Genomic DNA, 19,968 nt, shown 5'->3' with positions numbered 1-19,968 from the left:
GTGGGACGCTGGAATTTCAGCTGTGTCCCCTCAATCCAGGGAGAGGCTGATCAGCCCCAGTGACAGCGTGAGACCAGTCACGCTCACAGCCCTTCAGACACTGCCTTTGCTCTCCTGGCCAGAAAATTCCATGTTTTTCAGGGAGCTGGGTAACTTCTGCCCCTATGGTCCGCACAGCTCCAACTACATGTGCCAGCCACTTCAGCAAATCCTGTCGGCCCTGCACAAGTTCTAGAATTTTGAGTAATTTCATTCATTTTTGCACAAAGGTCGGGAAAGAGAGTCCTGGAGTCTTCTCCCAAGGGAAGCAAAGCCAGATTCCTCTCTGAGACACCAGGACAAAGCCACCCCAGAGTTACTTGTCTTCTCCAAGCCAGGTTTCACTCAGGAAAACTCCCTCAGCCTCCTTTTTCTGCCTCCTGTCTGTGTCCCTCTGGGCTGCTGTCGTCGTCTCCAATGCCCTCCTGGTGAAGGTGTCACCCCTTAGGATGTTCAGGAGATCTCCTCCCATCATGTCAGACAGATTTGCTTCCCGTGAGATCCACAAGGTCTTTGCAGTTCCTGAGAGGGTTTGGACGGGGTGGTGACATGACAGATGTCACAAGAGCAGTGATCCCTCCAGCAGAGCTGGAGAAGGTGGCAATTCCCAACAAGCTTCTGGGGCTGGGGAGGGCACAGCATTGGCACCCCAATCCCGGCTTCCCTCCCTCACCACTTCAGGGTCTGCCTTAGCCAACAGTGTGTTAACAGCACCCAGGACTGGAAAACAAGGCTGGAACGGCGGATTCCACAGTAAATACAAAAAACAAACCCCCTGGTTCATCTCCAATAAATGAAGAGGAAGCAGGGATGATGGAAGCAGGACCAGGAATGCTGGTAGCCTCACTATCCAGTTTCACTGAGTCCTCCTGTGGTATCATCGTCAATTTTTCAGGAAAAGATTTGGAGTTCTGTGTGCCAAACAAAACACTGGGCAGGAAAGCACAAATTGCAGCCGTGCTTGTGCATTTGAGCCTCCCCTCACTGATTTATGGCTTTTGATGAAGTGATTACAGATGAAAGAAAATATTCCAGGGAACAGGACCTGCATGTTGCCGTGGTCTCGTGCCTGTCACATCCTACTGGAGGAGTTACAGCAGGAAACAGAACAGGAAAACCACCAGGGCCCTGGTCACCAGGCTCTGCTTTCGCTGTGCTGGAGCATCAGACAGGACAACACCTCCCAGAGAAGCTGTGGCTGCCCCTAGATCCCTGGAAATGTCCCAGGCCAGGTTGGACATTGGAGCTTGGAGCCACCTGGGCTAGTGGAAGGTGTCCCTGCCCATGGCAGGGGTGGCACTGGGGGAGCTCTAAGGTCCCTTCCAAGACCATTCTGGCCTTAGAAAGGCAGTGGAGAGAAAACCAGGGAGCAGTGGAACAGGGGACAAGGGAAAGGTGGAGGAGAATCATGAGATTCCTTTGAAAATCCACAGAGAAACCCTTTAGGCATGAGGGATGGAGAGAAGGAAGCACAAAGGCAATTATTAAGAAACCCATGGAGTAGATTACAGAAACTCTGAACCAATCTGAGCAAAGGTAACTCTTCCTGTTGGAACTGGGTTGGGCAGGGAAGGACCTGGAAGGAAAGGCATTGGTTTAGAAAGGTGCCAAGAGCTGGGCTGTCTGGGCACAAGGAGCTGGAAAACACTTCCATGTCCGAGCATCCTGGGTTACACACAGGAACTGGGGAAACAGCCCGGATGACTGGGAAAAGCTAGACAGAAACGATCAAAAGAAGCAGCAGCTCAATATTTAATCTTTATTAGGTGACTGTGGAGAGGTTTCAGAACGGGCTGAGCCTTTAGCATCCCAGTATCTGGGTAGGTGAATGCATGGACTTGCCCAAATAGAGAACTTCGCTTGAGCTCCGTTTAGGATCCAGAGGGTTTGTGACCTGGCCAGCTGTGCTTTACAGTGCCATGGGGGTAGCGGGGCGGCTCGGAGCCAGTATTGGGGTAATGGGGGCTGAAGGGAACAGGGAGTGAGGGGCCCGGGGCTGAGGGAGGGCCCGGGGCTGAGGGACCCGCTCCCGGTGCCTCCTCTGAGGCGACGCTCGCGCGCCGTTTCCCGCCTTTTTTCCCGGCCGCTCCCCATTGGCCCACGCCCGCCGCCGCGCACTCCCATTGGCTGCACCAGTAGCGCCCCCCTCTGGCTTGTCCCCATTGGTCCCCCGGCGCGACGGAAGCCGCACGGGGCGTTGCCATCGCTACGGCGAGCGGCGCGGGTCAGGCTGCGCGTTCCGCGGAGCCGCGCCGGGCAGCATGGAGGGCGGGCGGCGCGGAGAGTCCGTGGCGGCGGCGGGGGACGGGCCCGCGCCCGTGTTCACCCTGGAGGAGGTGGCGAAGCGGAACTCCAGCCGTGAGGCCTGGCTGGTGATCCACGGGCGCGTCTACGATGTCACCCGGTTCCTGGAGGAGGTGAGGCCTGGAGTGGGGCTGCCCGGCCCGGCCCGGCCCCTGGGGGCTGAGGGCAGCGGGGAGAGGCCGAGAGGGGCGGGGATCGCCCGGAAGAGTCAGGGGCTGCCGTGGGGACAGAGATCCCGGGGTCGGGGGCGAGAGGAGGGGGCGAGCAGGCCCCGCCGGGGTTTGGGGGGTCCCGGTGTCCCTGAGGCTGCTCTCTGAGGGGCCTCAAGCCCGCGGTTCTACCTCCGGGGACCGGACGGAATGGCGGGTCACGGCGGCCGCGGCCAGCCGGAGGCAGGGATTGTGCTGGGCTCCTCTGAGGCAATTCCAGGTGCCCCAGGAAATCTGTTCAGGCAGGTTTCCTTCAGACACGGGACCTCGCTCCACATCTTGGAGGGTGAACGGGATCGGGGCACTTCAGTAGTTTGAATGTGAAGTCTGCAGGGGCACCCCAGAACTCGGAGGAGGAGGTGACAGTGACACCGCAGCCACCACTCCGCTGCCTGCCCAGAGGGGACCACGCACCAGGGCTTTGCAAACAATGCAGCTGCTGCCAAATCCCCAGTTCCCTTGGCTGTGGGGACAAAAATTCCTTCAAGACTCACTGCTTTTGTCTTCTGAGTTTGAGAAGGTTGAGAGTGGTGTCCTAACTGTTGAGAGCTGGAAATGGAGTGGGAATAAACAGTAACAAAATAGTAAAGCCCGAGGGAATGGCATGAAGTTGTACCAGGGCAGGTTTAGGTTTGGTATAAGGGAAAAGTTCATCCCCAGAGGGTGCTGGCACTGCCCAGGCTCCCCAGGGAATGGGCACGGTCCCGAGGCTGCCAGAGCTCCAGGAGGGTTTGGACAGGGATGCACAGGGTGGGATTGTTGGGGTGTCTGTGCAGGGTCAGGGGTTGAACTCGATGATCTCTTTCAAACTCAGGATATTCTGTGATTATGTGGTCCTATGAAAATTTCAAAGGAGTTTATCCCAGCTTAAAATAACAGCAAAGACTTTGTGACCTTTGCAGGGCAAAGTACAAAGGTTGGGCTGAACCAGCTCCAAAGAAGACACTTCATTGACGTGCACGTGTTCCAGCTTGTTGGTTCTGCTGGCTGAATTCAGCTCTGGTTTCCCTCCAGGCCCACGTGGTTGGAGCCCGTGTGCTGTGGAGTGACAGAGCTGCTGTGGCCAGGGTGGAGGTGCATCAGGCAGGAGGGAGTGATCACCTGGCAGCTGGGGGTTGTGTCTTGCTCTGCAGCTCTCGGTATTTATTTATAAATTTGGACACAATCTGGTTTCTTCTTTGGGCCCAGAAAATGACCAAATCACAGAATTGTTCAGGCTGGAAAATCCCTCCCAGACCATGGAGTCCCAGCTGTGCCTGATCCTCACCTTGTCGCCAGCCCAGAGCACTGAGTGCCATCTCCAGGCCTTTCCAGGGATGGGGACTCCAACACCTCCCTGGGCAGCTCCTCCCAATGAACAACCCTTTCCATGGAGAAATTCCTCCTGATGTCCAGCCTGAGCCTCCCCTGGCCCAGCATGAAGCTGTTTCCTCTTGCCCTGTCCCTGTTCCCTGGGAGCAGAGCCCGACCCCCCTGGCTGCCCCCTCCTGCGAAGGAGCTGTGGAGAGGCAGAGGGTCCCTCCCCCCTGAGCCTCCTTTTCTCCAGGCAGGGCAGTTTTGTGGGATGAGATATACAAGGTGGAAGCAGGACAGTTTGGTGGGAGGGAGTTGTGGGTGCACAAAGGCTAAGGAGATGCAGGGGAAGACCAGGCAAGAACTTAGAAAAGCAGTTCACAGCTGGTTTCTGAATAAGAAAATGCTGGGTTAGGGTTTAGGAGGAGCCAGAACGAGCTGGAAGTTAGGACAGCAGTTGCAAATCTTGTCTTACACTTGTCTCTGTGCTGTGATTCAGAGCGTGGACACTGCAGGGAGGTTGAGTCTTCATTGCAATGTTCTCTGTGAGATGGAGTCTGGGACTTGCTCCCTGGGACACCTTTGGAATTATAAGTGAGCCCAGAAAAACACTTCCGTCCCTCCAGCAAGCCAGGTCTAGCAGTGCCCTGAGTGTCACCTTGAGATGGTGTTTCACCCTGAGATGATATTTCACTCTGTCCTTTCCAGGCCCTTTTTCCCATTTGTGTTTTTCTGACATAAAAAGACCTACTTGGACGAGGGAGAAGGAGAAGAATAAGGGCATTGTTGAGCTGTGCCAGCGTAGCTGACACACCACTGCGCTGTGCACACCCCTTGCTGGCACAGGGAAGTGTAGATCAAGGCCTAATTTATTGGCAACAGCCCTCTCTGTATCTGTTCCCCTCGGGAGCGGCGGGAGCGACGTGCAGCTGATGGGAAGCAGGAGCGCTGGTCTGGTTTGGAGGCTGCGGTTGCGTGGGGAGCGTGGTGCTCAGCACCCGCGCTGTCCTGGCGCGTGTCCCCGGCCCCCTGCCTCGCTGCAGCGGGATCTGCTGGGTGCCTTTCCTGGCCTTTGCTCACGGATTGTTTGGCTGGGACTGCTGAGGCTGCTGGCACGTTCCATGGGGGGGATTGTGCAATCCTGAAGAAGTCACCGCTGAAAGGCTGGACTGGGCTTCGCGATTCCTGCGAATGATGCGCTGCGGGTCAGCCGGCCCGAAATCCGTGTGCTGCTGCAAGTGCAGACCAGCATAAGTTTCCAGTTCACGTTATGTGCAATAGGAGTAACAAGACATATATCACATAACAAAATTTACTGAATTGTAAGAACACAAACCAAACCCAGGAGATGTGCAAAGACGGCAACTGAAGCGTTGCAGGTGTTTCTGGGAGGTGCAACCTCCTGTGCTTCAGAGAGCCTGTGAGTGCCTGAAATGAAATGGGATTATTTTAAAATCTAAGAGAGCCTTATGGTGATCTATTTTCTCCCAAATCTGGGTAACTGGACCACACCAGGATACCTGTTAGTACTCCTGGTTGCAGTGGTCTAGATAAGCACGTGCAGGCTGTGGCTGGAGCGGGAGGGGCTGTGTGCCTGGGGTGAATGGGGTGCAGGGAGGCAGCTGTACCTCCTGCAGGTGCTCTGGGGTCTGTCAGGCTCACACTTCACCACAGAGGTGTCAAAGTCTGAGCTTTTAACTTGTATCTGTAAGAGACTTATTTACAGTTCTGCTGGAGTGACGCAGTTTCTGTCCATTTTTACATATGACTAGGAGAGCCTGGAGATCCACGTTTCTCCAGAAAGCTTTTGTGTCTGTTGTGTGAACCTACAAGCCACAGCAGCCCCCATAACTCTGTGTCTCAGCACATGCTGCCGTTCCCGATCCTCGTGATAATTGTGAGCAGGAATCCATTTCCAGTTTCCAAGTGAGAGGAGCCTGGGTTGTGACACCACTGACCCGAATTGCTCAGTTGGTTTCAGGTATAGTGTTCTTCAAGAGAAGGAAGAGCACCAGGCATCTGAATTTCCTCATGCTGTCTGCTTTGCAGAGGTGTTTTTGGAAAGCCTGTTCGATGCCTTACAACCAGCACTGTGCAGGATGTGTGGGTCATTTGTCCAGGTGACTGCTCGTCCTTGGTTCTGGCTTGGACGGTGCTGGCACATGACTGTTGCACAGGAATACTCCTCCCTCTCTTTGTTTATTTCTTTAACTCTGGGCACTAGCAATGAAAGTTTCAGCCCTCCTCAACCTGATGATCTTATCTCTTACTTGACACAGTGATCTAATTAGTCCTGGAGCTTGGTCTTGCTGCTGAGCTCCTTTGTGTCTCCAGCAGGTCTGTACCAGCAGTTCCCAGCCAGACATTTGCAGACAGATCCTTGGAGTTTGTGGGGAGGGGGCTCCAGGCTCTCTCCCTGTGGAAGTTTGGGATGTGCTCCTGGAGGCCTTTGCTGTGTGCCCTCAGTTCCGAGTCGCTGTGTGTGCCGAAGGTGACACAGAAGACCCAGTTTTATTGTCACCTCTCTCCTTCTGGTTTGTTTTTGGCTGTTTCTTGTCAGAAACTGACATTTTGCAGCCATTGTGTCCCCTGAAAGTTGTTTCCCCCTCCACAGTTTGCAGCACTGTTTCCATGTTTTCCTGCAGCAGCTGAGCTGCAGATTTGTGCAGTTTTGTGGCAGAGTCAATGACTTCCTGTACAAATAGTCTGGGTTTATGTTTGCTGGGGTAGGACAAGGTAGGAATTGTCTGGCTGCAGCGGTGCTGTCTGGAGGACAGAGCCCTTCAGAAATAGGAGATGCCAAAATATTTTCAAGGTCTTTTTCTTTTAGGCTTGGAGATTGCAGTGAAAGACAGATGTGCACAAATAAATAATTGTGGATTTAGCAAGTGCATGGAAAGGCTTCAGAGCCAGAGATGTGAAGAAGAGTGAACTTTTCTGTTCTCCTTCTCTCTTGAATTTTATCCTTCCTCTCGTCTCTTGCCCGTGGAGGGGCTGGATATCACTGAAAGATCCACTGCACGTTCCCTGTTGCTGCAGGGTTTTGTCTATCCTTCTAAGGTGAATTATTAGGAAAGGAAGGTTGTCTGCTTAAAATTCAGATCTTTTCCTGTCTGAAATGTGAGATTTCTGGTGAGGCAACCCTAAGGAGCTCTTCTAGAAGCCTTAGATAAATGGGCAGCTTTTCAGTGGATCATAGCTGGAACTGGACAGTTCTGAGCAATGTGAACAGACAACATCCAGCAGTGCCTGATCTGACTCCTCTGGAGCTGAGCGAGCCTGAGGGTTGGTGTGGGAGAAAGGGCAGCCAGAAGAACTGCAGCCACACACAGGGAATGAGCCACGGAGTCTCACCTGGTGCCCCAGCTCAGCCGCCTGAAAACTGCCTGCTCACAAACCGCGTCCCTCCACTTCGCCCTGTGTGGCTCCTGAGAAAGCTCCGTGTTGGTTTAGTGACATACCTGGACAACAAAGGGATTTATTCCAAATAAAGAGCTGTGATAGGAGGATTGCAGGATTGGCTGCAGCAAGCCTCCGGAGCAAGCAGCGGGGCTGGTTTGTGTCCATCCTGTGCTTGGTATGAGATGGGATGGCCTGGTGGCAATATTCAGACTTTTGGCAGCAAAAGCAGACAAACTGAAGGAAGAGGGGGGTGGCAACTGCTCTGTGTCTGTGGGAAGGAGCAGGATGTGACAGAGAGAAGCAGGTGTGTTGGTCCTTTGATCTGAAATGTAGCCCGGTGTCTCTTCTCCAATTCAGGGCTGGTTGCCTGAAGCCCTGGAAAACTGGGTTAGTCCCTGTGCGTGCCCTGGGATGTGTGACCACTTTATTGGTGTAACTGGATTAGCTGGCGGTTCACACTCACGCTGTAAGGAGATTGTCCTTTGCTAGGTCTGTGGTTAGTGCTTTTCATTGCCAGGCTGTTCCTGGAATTGTGGCATCAAGGGTGGACAGAGCCCAGCCCGCCGCAGACAACAGCACCACGCCTGGGGTTTGTGTCAGTTCATCCATGTGAGAGCCAGCCGTGACCAGCTGCCAGCCACAGCACTGGCACTGTCACTGTGGAGCTCCCTGGGGATTGGGCTGTTGTAGCTCTGGGTCTCTGAAATCAGTGTATGATACTAAACTGCGTAATTTTTGTGAGACTTGGTGATTTCCTCCCCCCGTGGCAGTGGTGGTTGCACACAGGATCAAGTTCAGTATTGCACGTCCCTGTGCAGAGTCAGCCAAACGTCATTTTTGCAGTACCTGAAGAAGTAAAATGTCCCTTGCCCCTGGTGTCTGTGAATTCCTGAGGAGAGGTTGGACAATTGACCCTCTGGCAGATTTTATTGATGGTGTTGGTTGAGGCATCCAGCGGTGCAGGATGGGAGGAAGGCTGATGACATCCTGAGTGCCTTTCTGCAACCAGCCCTTGGCTCACCTGGCCTCTTTCTCTTCCAGCACCCAGGTGGAGAAGAGGTGTTGCTTGAGCAAGCTGGCAGAGATGCCACTGAGAGCTTTGAAGATGTGGGGCATTCCTCAGATGCCAGGGAAATGCTGAAGCAGTACTACATCGGAGAGGTCCACCCGGTGAGTGCCCCCTGTAACCCCCAAACAAAGACACCAAGGGGTGCCTTGTGAAAGAAGTTAGTATAGCTGAGGGGTTCAGGCAGTCCTTGTGTTGCCCAGGGTTTCTGCTGGGGAAGCTGAACTAAAGGAGTCTTCTCCTTCCACCATTCAGGACAGATTTCTCGCTTCATTTAAATCAGGGCATTTAAGCTGAATTCATGGCTTCCCTCTGAGCTCAGGAGGGTGAGAATTCCCAGGGGCACAAACACCACCTTCCTGCCTGCCTTTGGGTGCCAAAGGAAGGACTCCTTTGAAAACTGAGCCCAGGCAATTACCTTTGTACAGAACAATTCCCTCATAAAGGCTGCAGCCTTCCTTTGAAGTCAGCACTTACCTCTTTTCTTCTTTTTCCCCCTGACAGAATGATCGTGAAAAGGAAGGTTCTAAGGTAAGCTCCCAGCATTTCAGTTTTCTGCTTTTATTTAATGTCACATGTCTTTTGGAGGGTTTTCCCCCTCTCTTTTTTTCTTGTGGAGCTTGTGGCTTTAAGTTTGCACAAGCTACACATGAAAAAATTTCCCAAGCAAATTCTACCTTTGTTTTTGTTCTGAAGCTCAGTGGGCACCTCAGTGGGAAATTGGAAGTGAGTTTTTGTGCCCTTTCTCCGCTGGCAGCAGCGATGTTTTTTCCACACCTTGAGCCACAGACCATTTTTTGCATTTCTGGCTGTGTCCTGACCACGGAACTGGTTTCCTTGTTGTTCCCTTCGAGCCAGGAGACAGCACACGGCCCCCGGCTGGCAAACAGGAATTCTCTGTTAACTGCCTCAGGGATCAGTGGTGTTGCTTAACACTCAGGTACTCCTGGACTGGAACAGGGCAAGAGTGTTGCAAAAATGCCTTTGGAAGGGATGGGGAGAGGGAAAAGGCAATAAACAGAATCCCAGCTGGGAGGTAAACATGTGCCTCGCAGCTGGCTGGGCTGGGAGGCCTGGACAGGGCACAGCTCTGCCTTCAACAAGGCCTTCAGGAGATATTCCTCTGAGCAGGACAGCGTGCAGGGCAGCAGGAGTCCAGAAGGGAACTGTCAGCAGGGAAATCAAGGACAACTCAGGCTCAGTAAAGCCTATGCTTAGTTATGACATGGAGCTGTGTGATTATGTATATATTCACCTTAAAATTTCTTGTTTGATTCAACTCCGATTCATAAACAGAATCACATGCTGAAAATGTGCACAGGAATCAGTGATGAGCAGAGTAGCTCCCTTGGATCTGAGTTAAATACTTTATTCAAGTATTTTTCTCTCCTGATCAGTAAGTCCAGCACGTTATGCACAGCTGAGGGCTCTCTCCAGAGGGCATCATCTGTTTTAAAAGGTGCAATTTAAAGGTGGCAGCAAGAGAGAGAACCAGGAGTGCACAAATAAATAAGGGGGAAGCACGAAACCACCCCAAAACTGCAATGTAATAAGCAAGACCTTATTTTGAGAGGGGTGCAAGTTCCAGCATGAAGTTGGTGACTGGGTGGGACAGGTTGGATTGATGGAAAGAACGTGAAGATGACAGCAAACATCCCCAGAAACATCCACACCGGTGACAGGGGGTGTTTGGGAGAAGAGAGTTATTTGTAATCACACGTTCAGGCTTGTCTTGTTAGCACACATTTAATATTTCTTTGTTCCCCTGCTAACTCCCTCTTTCCCCCTCCAGAAGCCAAGTAGGACATCCTCAGGCCAAACAAGGTATAGTATCTCCTGAAAATAAGAGTGAGAGATGGAGGGATTGGGACTCTGTTTGTGGAACTGCGTGCTAACTCCAAAGGGCAGGACAATCCCCAGGGACATACTGCAGAGTCCTGCTGGCAAGCAGATACTCCAAAGCAAGTGCCAGAGTGTGCCCCTCCCTTGCTGGACGTGAGCCTGGATCTGCTCTGTGCTGGGCAGGAACAGCATCCCGGTGTTTGGAATTCTCTGCCCGTTTGGACAGCAGGGGCTGCACCCCTGTAACCACAGGCGTTATTTGGGTGGTCGCTGTGGGTTGAGGGGTGGCACAGCACACCGAAGGGTGGGTTTTCAGAGGGTTTTACCATGATCAGCCCTGTCTAGTTGAAAATCCTTAAAACCAGCACAGGGCCCTGGGCTCCTGCAGCCCGGGCAGGAGGTTTTGCTCAGGAGGCTGCTGAGGGTGAGCCTGTGGCCTCTGGAGTCTGAGCAAGGCAGATTTACTGGGGCACAGCTGCAGCCATTGCCATCCTTGAGTCAACTGTGTTGTTTGTACAACACAAATTACAGCCTGACTTATTTAAGGAAAATAAAACCAAACCAACAACAACCCCCCCCACTGGTGTCTGGACGTGCCAAGCTGGAAACTTCAGCCATCCAGCTGCTATTTTATAAGGCATGAGGCCACACTTGGGCCTCTCGTGGGGGCTGGCAGAGCCCGTGCACGGGGACAGGGGCCATGGTTAGGGGGCCAGCCTGTGGGTCCAGCTCTCAGGAGTTCCCTGGATGTGTAACAAGGAATGAACACTGGGAATGGATTATTAACTAGATGCTTTCTTCTGGTTTCTGTGGTGTGTGTGTGTTTTAGTTTGTTGTTTCTTTTCCTCTCCCCGTAGTTTCTGGTCGACGTGGCTGATCCCCATCGTCGGAGCACTGGTCTTAGGTTTAATGTATCGCTATTACATGGCGGATGGGAAAAGCTCCTGAGCTGGCCTTGCTGGGGCCTCAGACAGCCTGAAAAGAGGGAGAGAGAGTGTATGTGTGCAACACTAGGAGTTCTGCTGCCCTTAGCCTTCCTGCCTTGCTTTTAGCTCTGAGTCTGTCAAGTGATGTTGATACCCATGGGACCAAGCTAATTCCAAACTCTTTCCTAACTCTGGGACCCACAGATCTGTTGTACTTCCCTCTTGCAGTGGCAGGGGAAGAGGAACTTCCAGTATTCCCTAACGTTGGTGTGGTGTCCCTCGTGCTCTCTCTCGCTCTCTCTCGCTCTCTGACATAATCCCCAGACAGCCTTTTCTCTCAATGCCTTTGCGTTAAGCCAGACACCATGAAAGAGCTGCCCTGGGCCTGTGGCTCTGCCTCAGCCCTTCACACAGTCAGGAATCATCTGCCAGTTGTCTCCAGCCCTTGCCAGACAAGATGTTCAGAGCTTTGGTTCCGCAAGAACGTTCCCAGAGCGTGCAGGCGACACTGATTGGAGCGGCAGGGAATTGTTAGTTTGGCCGCCTCTTTCTGTACCTGTCTGTTTTTAACGGTTAAACAAATACATGGATTTTAAAAGTGTTTCTGTTCATTTTGTAATATTTGTACTTGTTCCTTTGGAATGTATATCCTGTGAACAACTTATATCGAATCCTGGTTGGTTTGGGTGTTTTCGTGCTGCGCGTGGCAGAGCCAGTGGGAACTGGCATGTGGCTTCTGGAAATGCAGATTCTTCTTTCTCCCTGAGGTCATGATCTGACACATGTATGGGAAACTAAACTCTTAGTACTGTGAATGTGCACCAGATGGGGGAAACAATTCAATCTGGTCTCTTCTCCCAAAATGAAAAGGGAGAAGAAATGCATTTGGGATTTGTGGATAATGCTGGTTTTGTCTGGGAACAGAGGAGAGTATTTCCCTCTTTTTTCACCCTGTTTTTGTGTGTTGTGCAGTCGGCCTTGAAGTGCAGACAGTGCACAGTTTGCTTCCTGTGCTGAGGCAGGAACCTTTCCAGCTCTTCCAGCACACTGATCTGGGGCTTTGGGATCAACTAAATAAAGGGAGGTGGTGTCCTGGTGCCCACTGCCCTTCAGCAGGGCTGTGCCACCGACGCTGGCTCCCAAGCCAAACCTCCAGCACAGCTGACCACTCCCTGGGATTGCAGCAAAAAGGGCAGACCCTGGGGTCCTGCTGTGAAAAACTCCCGTGGGTTGTGGGGATTCTTCTCTCTTCCACAAAACTACCGTGTCCTCCAGAAGGTTGTGTAGAAGAAATTATTGGACGTGGAATTACACTCTGCTTTTTAAAACGGAAGGCCAGGGAACCTGGAGTAAGAGCACTGCCAGGGCTGCCTTCACGTTTAACACAAAATTGTGAACAATGAGCTCACTTTGGGGATGTTTAGAGTGGATTCCATGTTAGGGAGAGGCTTTGAAGCTGGAAGGCAGATGTTGGCAACAGTATCACCCTGCTGAGTTGGGGTTGTTCAGGGCTTTGCAGGATTCCACAAAGGTCAGCTGGTTTGGATCCAGGAGCACCAGGCTCGCCTGAGGAACGGGGCAGGTGTGATGCTGGAGACACACCTGTTTTCTCCATAGGCAGCACTTCTACATGAATTTAGGCTTTTTTTTTTTCTTTTTTTTCTTTTTTTGCCTTTTTTTTTTTTTTTTTTTTTTTTTTTTTAAATACTGTTTCCCTGGCCCTCTCTACATTCAGTTGCATTTTGGTTGCTCTAAATAACTTGCCATCATTGACCCTTGCTATCAGCTCTTGACTCTCTGCTATTAGGGAAATTGCCTGTCGATTCCCATATGTTATGGAACCTTTTTTTCCTCTTAAGGGATGAATTGCCCTGGGGACACTCTCAGTCTTGTTCCAAGGCTTCTTGGGGCTGGTAAGATCCTTGTCCAGTGCCTTGTGGAACCCCAAGCAGCCTCTGTCTGTACATGTGCCAGCTCCTCAAAGACCTCAGGGTACTTGAGATGCATTTGCAGAAGCCACGTTGAAGTCTTCCCACTTCTCCATTAACGACAAGGGGCAGAATGTCTGGGGTGGAGGCGGTTGGAGTGAGCCCAGTGCTTCCCGGGTGTCCTGTGGTGTGGTGGTGAAGCTGCCTCTTCTCATCCTGTTCTGGCTGGCTCAAGGATGGGTCCCACAGGTGTGAAGCCGCTCGGGCAGCAAGAGGGGCATTAACAAAGCTTGTTTACTCATTTTGTTTAAGGATTAAATCAGGCAATTGCCAAGCTCTGTCCCCACGCTGAACCCGCACAGCCCGTGTTTGCTGCCAGGTCCCCGCACAATGCCGGGACAAAGCTGTCTCAGCTTTCACCCCACAGAAACCTCTGTGGGTGGAATTCAATCTGGGCTATGCTCCGCTTCCTTCAGGTGCTGCGGAGGAGAGGTTGAGCGAGGAGCTGGAAATATGAGCATGGAGGCAGCTCCTGTGGTTAATGTGAGCGTGGTTGGGCTGCCTGGGAGCGCAGTGCCAGCCTTTTCTGCCTCTCCACCACCCCAAGTTCCTTGATGACGCAGAATGCAACTGTTAATTGGGCTGATGGTTTGTGGAAGAGGGGTGGGAGGTCTGAGGGTACTCCTGGAGGTAGTTGGTGCATGTTCCGTGATGCAAGCGCCCACAAAATGCCATTTCTTATACCTGGAGATTGCCTGGCAGGAGGTGCCAGGCTGTGTGTTTGCTGTGTTCAATAAAGGTGTACAACAAACACTTGCATAGTCCTGTCTTCCCCCAGGCGTGGGATGTTTAGTTTCTCCATCCCTGTTCCCTGGGGTGTGTAACCCCCATGTTACAGGGCTCAAATATCCAGCGTTGGTGAGCTATGGCAGACAAGGGATTTGCCTTCCTGTTGGTAGAGGAAAAACCTTCTCCTTGGCAGAAGCTGGTGCTGAGCCTGTGCCAAGGATGAGCGGCAGCGTGTGTGGCTGAGTGACCCAATGGTCCCTGTGGGTGTTGGGGAAGCAGCAGTTTGGGGCTAAGCACTGCACGAGCAGCTCCTGCTTCCATCCAGTATTCCATGCTGTAATTACAATGGGAGTTTCAAAAACTGCAGCAGGGCAGCTCCCCACATCCCCCTGATAATCCCACTCACCTCCTAGGAAGTGCCATGAGCGAGTGGCAGAGCAGCCATGGGCATGGGTTTTCCCTGGAAGAAGCCACACGGTGTGTGATGGTGGCAGCAGTGCCCTGTGGTCCCAGGACTCCCACCCACGCTCACACCTCCACGAGAAGAGTGTGTAGGAGGGTTGTTTTCAATGGATGACACGGAGACCATAGAATTTGTTTCATATTTGCATGTCTCCTTATAAAAGGATGTAACGTCCCACTCCTGTGGCTGTCAGCAGATTCAGGCTCTTAAAATTTGCCTAATTATGGATCTCACAGTACCACCAGCAGCCTCGGGGAAGCAATACTTGGTCAGAGCCCCACAGGAGGGAGCAGGAGGTCAGCAAGGTGCTGACTGGGGAAGAGGGCATGGAAAATCAATGGGAGCATCTGCTTTGGTCCTGGATTTCAGTTGAGATTATGTAGGGAAAAAGGGCATGAACTGAGTGGGAAGTGCAAGTTTTGGGGAGGAAGGTTGGGCTTTGTGTTCTTGGCAAGGACTGTCTCACTGTAAACTTTATTTATCTTTGATCTAGAGGAACTGGATCCAAAAATCAGAGAAATAAACAGAAGATTACAGAACTATTTTTAAATCTGCTTCCAAGCACTTGCAGGGTCAGTACTGTGCATGGTACTGCTCCTCCAAGCACCGAGGAGGATTTGCAGGGTGTCTGAGACAGAAGATGGTAAAATTCAGGGGCCGATGGGCCCCAGAAAAGTCTTGACACAGCCAACTTGTGTTTGCACATGACAGCTCCCACTTTGGGACAGGGAGGCTATGGTGGCTTTATTCCAGGATTAAATGGAAAGATCCCTTTAATGGGATTTACGCGTCCCCTCTGTTTTTAAACCCCGCACGAACCAGGAACATTTTCAGGACACCAGCAAATCCCGTGCACCTAAAGCTGGACCTTGCCCAGCGTCAGCCCCGCAGCCAAGTGTCCTGTTCCCTGTCACCGGGATGGGGACAGAGGGGGACTGTGTCTCCTGCCTGCAGTAACTGCCCTGCACAACCCCGACGGCCCCGGTGCCTCCATCACGAGGGTGAAGTCAACGCCAATGTCACACGCTGGTGTCACACGCTGGTGTCACCCGCACCGCGTTGTCTCTCCTCCAGGGACACCACGAACAGAAATTACTATGAAACAGGTTTCCTGCCAGCTTCGGCAGCTCTAATGAGTCAGGAAGTCGTAAGTAATCTGGGAATAGGGGAACTGTTGACAGAGCCTAATTATTTTCTGACAGTCTTTCTAACACCGTTAGAAAATAAAACACCTACATAAGGCTGCGGAATCGCAGACGGGGTTAGTGATATTCTGCAGGCTCCTGCTAATTTGTCCCCACCATCCTGGTTTAGGCTCCTTCCCCCTCACACCTGCCGCTCTCCGGCTGCTTCTGTAAGAAGGGGAACTTTATAATAGAGAGAGAGAAAAAACCTCAATAACACAGAGCCGCTGCAGCCTGCTCCCACGGCTTTGCCATGTTCTGGGGCCCACAACAGGGCTCTGACTGGATCCCTGGAAACCTTGTACGTGTGCTTTGTTAATCTGCCTTGGTGTAGTTGCTTCCCCCAGTCCTGCTGCTCTGTGCTTCACTATGGACTGACTAATCATTTATTTAGTCCTTTTAAATTCTAATTGTCCAGGACTGTTTGGTCCTCCCAAAAAACCCGAATTATTAATTCTTTCTCCAAACTTGGCCTTTGCCCGTAGCTCCCTGTCTTGAGATGCTGGGAGCACCAGGGTCTTTCTCCTTTCCAGCTGTTATCAGGGCAGTGCTTTGGAGGTTCCTCCAGGCTGGGTGAGCACAGGTGGGATTGCACAGCCAGGCTGCTCCTGCCTCCCTCCACGGAGCACCAGGACTCCTTTTTCCTCTGCTTTGATCCCCCACTCTGTGCTGTTATTTGTGTTGTCCCGGCTCTGCCCTTCCCAGGACTCTGCAAAGCTCTTCACAGCCAAACACGTTCCAGCAGCTGTCGTGGAGCTGCTACTGCTGGGCCAGCAGCGTCCGGGCTTTCAGCGCTGTCATTCCACTGCCCAGCCATGAATGCCTGTGCCTCTCAAAGGCACCTTCTCTATCCTCAATTGCTTCATCCCTGAGCACTCTGTCTCTCAGAGAGCTCTCTCAGCCACTTCCCTTTCAGGACTAAGATCTGTTTTCCTTCCCCACCACAGCCCATCTGGTGGTGGCACCTTCTCCAGGAGCCTCTGTCTCCCTCACCACTCAGACAGGAGGTGAGTATAGCACAGTCTTACAGCTTTATTGTTTTCCCTGGATGCTTCCCAAACAATTCAGTTTTGTAGTGCCAGCGTAGCAGTGTGATGGCTGATGGACAGGGAAGAAATCCACAGACGTACTGGAGTCCAGTGCCCGCCTGCCACACCATGGATGAAGTCAGGTGGAGGAGACAAAAAGCCAGGACAGCTGTAGGAATTCAAGCAGCTTGTCTGGGATGAAAGAGAAACCGACTTCAAACGCCACCAACCACGCACCGTGCAGCTGCCACTGCTCTGCCAGGGCTGTGGGACATGGACACCGTGTGTGTCCCACCCTGACACCACGGGCGCTGCCTGGCGCTCTGCGGGCACGGGACGCGGCAGAACGGGGTAGCATGGCAGAACAGCGCCGGTGCCCCAAGGAACGAGCCAGTGGTGTCACAAGCATGGGACTGCTGTCACGTGTTTGGTGACACCAGTGTGGCCATCCCACAGTGACCGACTGACCGGCGGGGCACGGGGCTCAAGGGCTGTTCACTGGCTGTTGGGCTGCAGCGAGGGCATGGAGGATACTGTCTTTAGAGGGAGATTTTGCTGGGATCTGAGAGCGGACTGGCAAGGAGCTGGCAGCAGGAGGGACGGGAGCCAACCTTTTGGTGTCCCAGGGAAACTGGACCCTGTGCGGCGCCGGAGGCACGCGGCAGCTGTTCACAGCTCCTTCCGCCTCCATTTTTCACAGCTTAAGCACTCGCCTGGCACCTCCATCCACTCACACACAACCTTCTTGCTTTTCCATCCTTTCCCCGCTTTCAAAGCAGATTTTGGACAGTTTGGAAAAGTAATTGGATGTCTGTGCAGGACACCTTTCCACACCTCCTCCCTCTTCTTACACTTTTCAGGGAAAGGAACGCCCAAACTCCCTCTCAAGAATTCGGCGTTCATGTTCTTCTGACTCCCCACATGTGGGGCACTTGTTTCTTGAGGCAGCTGCCATCCGTGTCAACGATAACGCACTGTTGATACTGCTTTTCCATCTTCTCGGTATTTGGAAATAGCTGTTTTATTTGGGACAATATACGCCAGTAGATACTGCCAGCTCTGCCTCGTGGGTTTCCATGGCAGAGCCCTGAGGTGGTGGCACCACAGCCGACCCTGACCCGCGGGGTGTCATCACGACCCCCAACAACAGGCGAGGAGGGTCGGGCACAGCCTCCCGAGGCACAGCCCCGGCCGTGGGAGCTGAGGGCAACCGGAGCTGCTGCTTTCAGCCCGGGGCCTACCCCAGAGGCTATCCCGGGGGCTCCCGCGAGGGGCTGTGGCGGCTGCCCTCAAGCCGGGGTGCTGCCCAGAGGAGCTCCCCTGAGGCACCAGCCCGGCCTCCTCACGCCGAGGGGCTCCCCTCAAGAGAGCTGCGGCTGCCCTTGAAAGGCTCTCCCGGGTCCCCGTTCCCTTGAGGGGCTCCTCTGAGGAGCTCCCCTCAGTGCAGGGCTCTCCGTGAGGGTCCCTGGCCGCCCCCCGCCCCTTCCAGACTCTTCCCCCGCACCCCCCCGCGTGCGCACGCGCGGCCGCTCCGCCCCCGCCGGTCCCCGTCCTCCCTCACGCAGGCGCGGAGCGGCCGCGCCGCCGCCGTTCCCCGCCGGCCCCTCCCGTGCCCCGCGCAGGCGCAGCGGGCTCGGAGCGGCGTCGGGCGCGCTCCGCTGCACACCGGCCCTGCGAGCGCCGCCCGCTCCCGCAGCCCCGGCCCGACCGCCCGCCCGCCCGCCCCGCCGACCGCGGCTCCGCCGTGCGCACCGCGCGCTTCCCCCGCCCGTGTCTCCGCTCCGCGCGCGGCGGAGGCAGCCGCGCCCCCCCCCCCCCTCGGCCCGGCCCCCCCCTCCTCCCGCCGCCCCCTCGCCCCCGCCGGGCCGCGGAGCTGCGATGCCCTCGGACTTCATCTCTCTGCTCAGCGCCGACCTCGACCTCGAGTCCCCCAAGTCGCTCTACTCCAAGGGTGAGTGACCGCGGCGGGCTGTGGTGGGGGTGGGGGGGGGCAGCGCCGGTACCGCCGGGCCCGCGCTCCGGGCCGCCCCGGGCCCCGCGGGGCAGCGCCCGCCCGCCGCCCCGCCCCGGGATGCGCGTCCGGAGGGGCCCCGGAGCCGCGCGGGGCCGCCCCGGCTCCCCCGGCCGCATTCCTGGCCCGGCCGCGGCCGCCGCAAGAATGTGTCCCGACAGGTTCCGGCGGCGGGGCCGGCGGCGGGGGGCTGCGGCCCGCCCGGGGTCCCTCACGGCCCCCCTGGCCCCGGCTCTGCCCGGCCCGGGGAACGGACACGCTCCGGCCTGGAGCGGGAACTAACGGGGAGCACGGGCGGGCGGGGGTCCCCAAAGCTGCTCAATAAAGTCCCCCGGGAGCGCGGCTCAGCGGAACGAGGCGGATCGGGTTTTTGGGGCGGGATGCCCTGGTTTGGGGTAAAAACAGGCGCAGAGCCCGCGAAGCGGGGAGTCCTGGATCCCGGTGCCGGGAGCTCGGAGCATCTCCAGGCGTTATCCTCGTGCGCAGGGGTAAGACAGCGTCGTCCGTGGGGAGTCGGACCAGGAAGGGATGAAGTAGGTTTAAGAGTAAATGAAATTAACTTCTGTTTTCATAATACCTAATTTGAGCTCTCACAAGTGCACGTGAACGTGGGTAAGTTCATCAGGACAAGTGTTACGTACTACAGAGTTTTAAACTCATTTTTTTGTGTTTAAAAGACTTGAAATCCACTGCTATTAGTTTGTGATACTAGAAGTATTGTTAGTAATTTACTAGGAGTTTGTTGTACTGCCCACAGTACGGCTGGTGAGGGGAACAATTTTGGGGTCATCGACAAAGTAAATGGAAAGTCTCTTATTATCCTGAAAAGAACGTTTAAACCAGTTTAATGTTGTTACAGAAAAGATGTAAATTTTTTTTAGGACTTTAATATGGTCATTAACTTTGAGTTGTGTGTTGGTAAGAGATGAAGGTATAAGAATGAATTAAAGTACATATTGGAAACTCTCAAATTGCTCAGAGTAATTGTCTCTCTTTAAAGTTATCACTGGTAGCTTCTAAGTTTTTTTTAGGATGTTACTAGAAGAGCTCAAGGATCTCTCGTTACCCGGCACAATATGTTCCAGTTGGTTTCAGTCCTAGTGCTGACAATAGGAAGGGTATTTTGGAGCAGAGCAGTTCAATTATAAATACAGGTGATAAACCCCATTGAAGTTATGATTTACCTTCCTGGAAATTTAGGAAGTGTTTAGTTTGTAACACATTGTTAGTTTGTAACACATGGAAAATAAAAAGGTTCTGTGTAAGTCACAAAACTGCTTCAAGGACTTGTTCATTGAGCAGAACTTTTGAGCTGCCCAATCTTACTGTGAATTCTCTTTTATTGTTTTGTATTTAATGGAATGGTTGAGTGTTTCAGGTTGGAAAAGAGTCTCAAACCTATCAATCAAGAGCCTATTTTTCTTCCGGTGCATAGATGTGGGTTCAGAGCTGGAAGAGGTCGAGGGAAGGATGTTGTGGTCACA

The 19,968-nt window shown here is 53.5% G+C and overlaps 2 protein-coding genes across 3 annotated transcripts in view; both read left to right on the top strand.

Annotated features, from left to right (window-relative positions):
- Window positions 1-2,288: 2,288 nt before the first annotated feature.
- Window positions 2,289-11,682, top strand: LOC120757853 (cytochrome b5). Its single transcript, XM_040075510.2, has 5 exons — window positions 2,289-2,456; window positions 8,289-8,417; window positions 8,818-8,844; window positions 10,106-10,137; window positions 11,013-11,682. The coding sequence occupies exons 1-5, from the start codon at window positions 2,301-2,303 to the stop codon at window positions 11,101-11,103; spliced, it is 435 nt and encodes a 144-aa protein (XP_039931444.1). The 5' UTR covers window positions 2,289-2,300; the 3' UTR covers window positions 11,104-11,682.
- A 6,630-nt stretch (window positions 11,683-18,312) lies between these two features.
- NFAT5 (nuclear factor of activated T cells 5) overlaps window positions 18,313-19,968 on the top strand; it is a 54,985-nt gene continuing 53,329 nt past the window's right edge. For both annotated transcript variants that reach the window (XM_040075103.2, XM_040075102.2), the window contains exon 1: window positions 18,313-18,424. In XM_040075103.2, the coding sequence (XP_039931037.1) occupies window positions 18,352-18,424 (73 nt within the window). In that variant the 5' untranslated portion in view covers window positions 18,313-18,351. The remainder of the gene's footprint in view (window positions 18,425-19,968) is intronic.

The sequence above is a fragment of the Hirundo rustica genome, chromosome 11 (assembly GCF_015227805.2).
Source record: "Hirundo rustica isolate bHirRus1 chromosome 11, bHirRus1.pri.v3, whole genome shotgun sequence".
NCBI lineage: Eukaryota > Metazoa > Chordata > Aves > Passeriformes > Hirundinidae > Hirundo > Hirundo rustica.
Note: the sequence above shows the minus strand (reverse complement) of the source record. Positions and strands in the feature narration are given on the sequence as shown.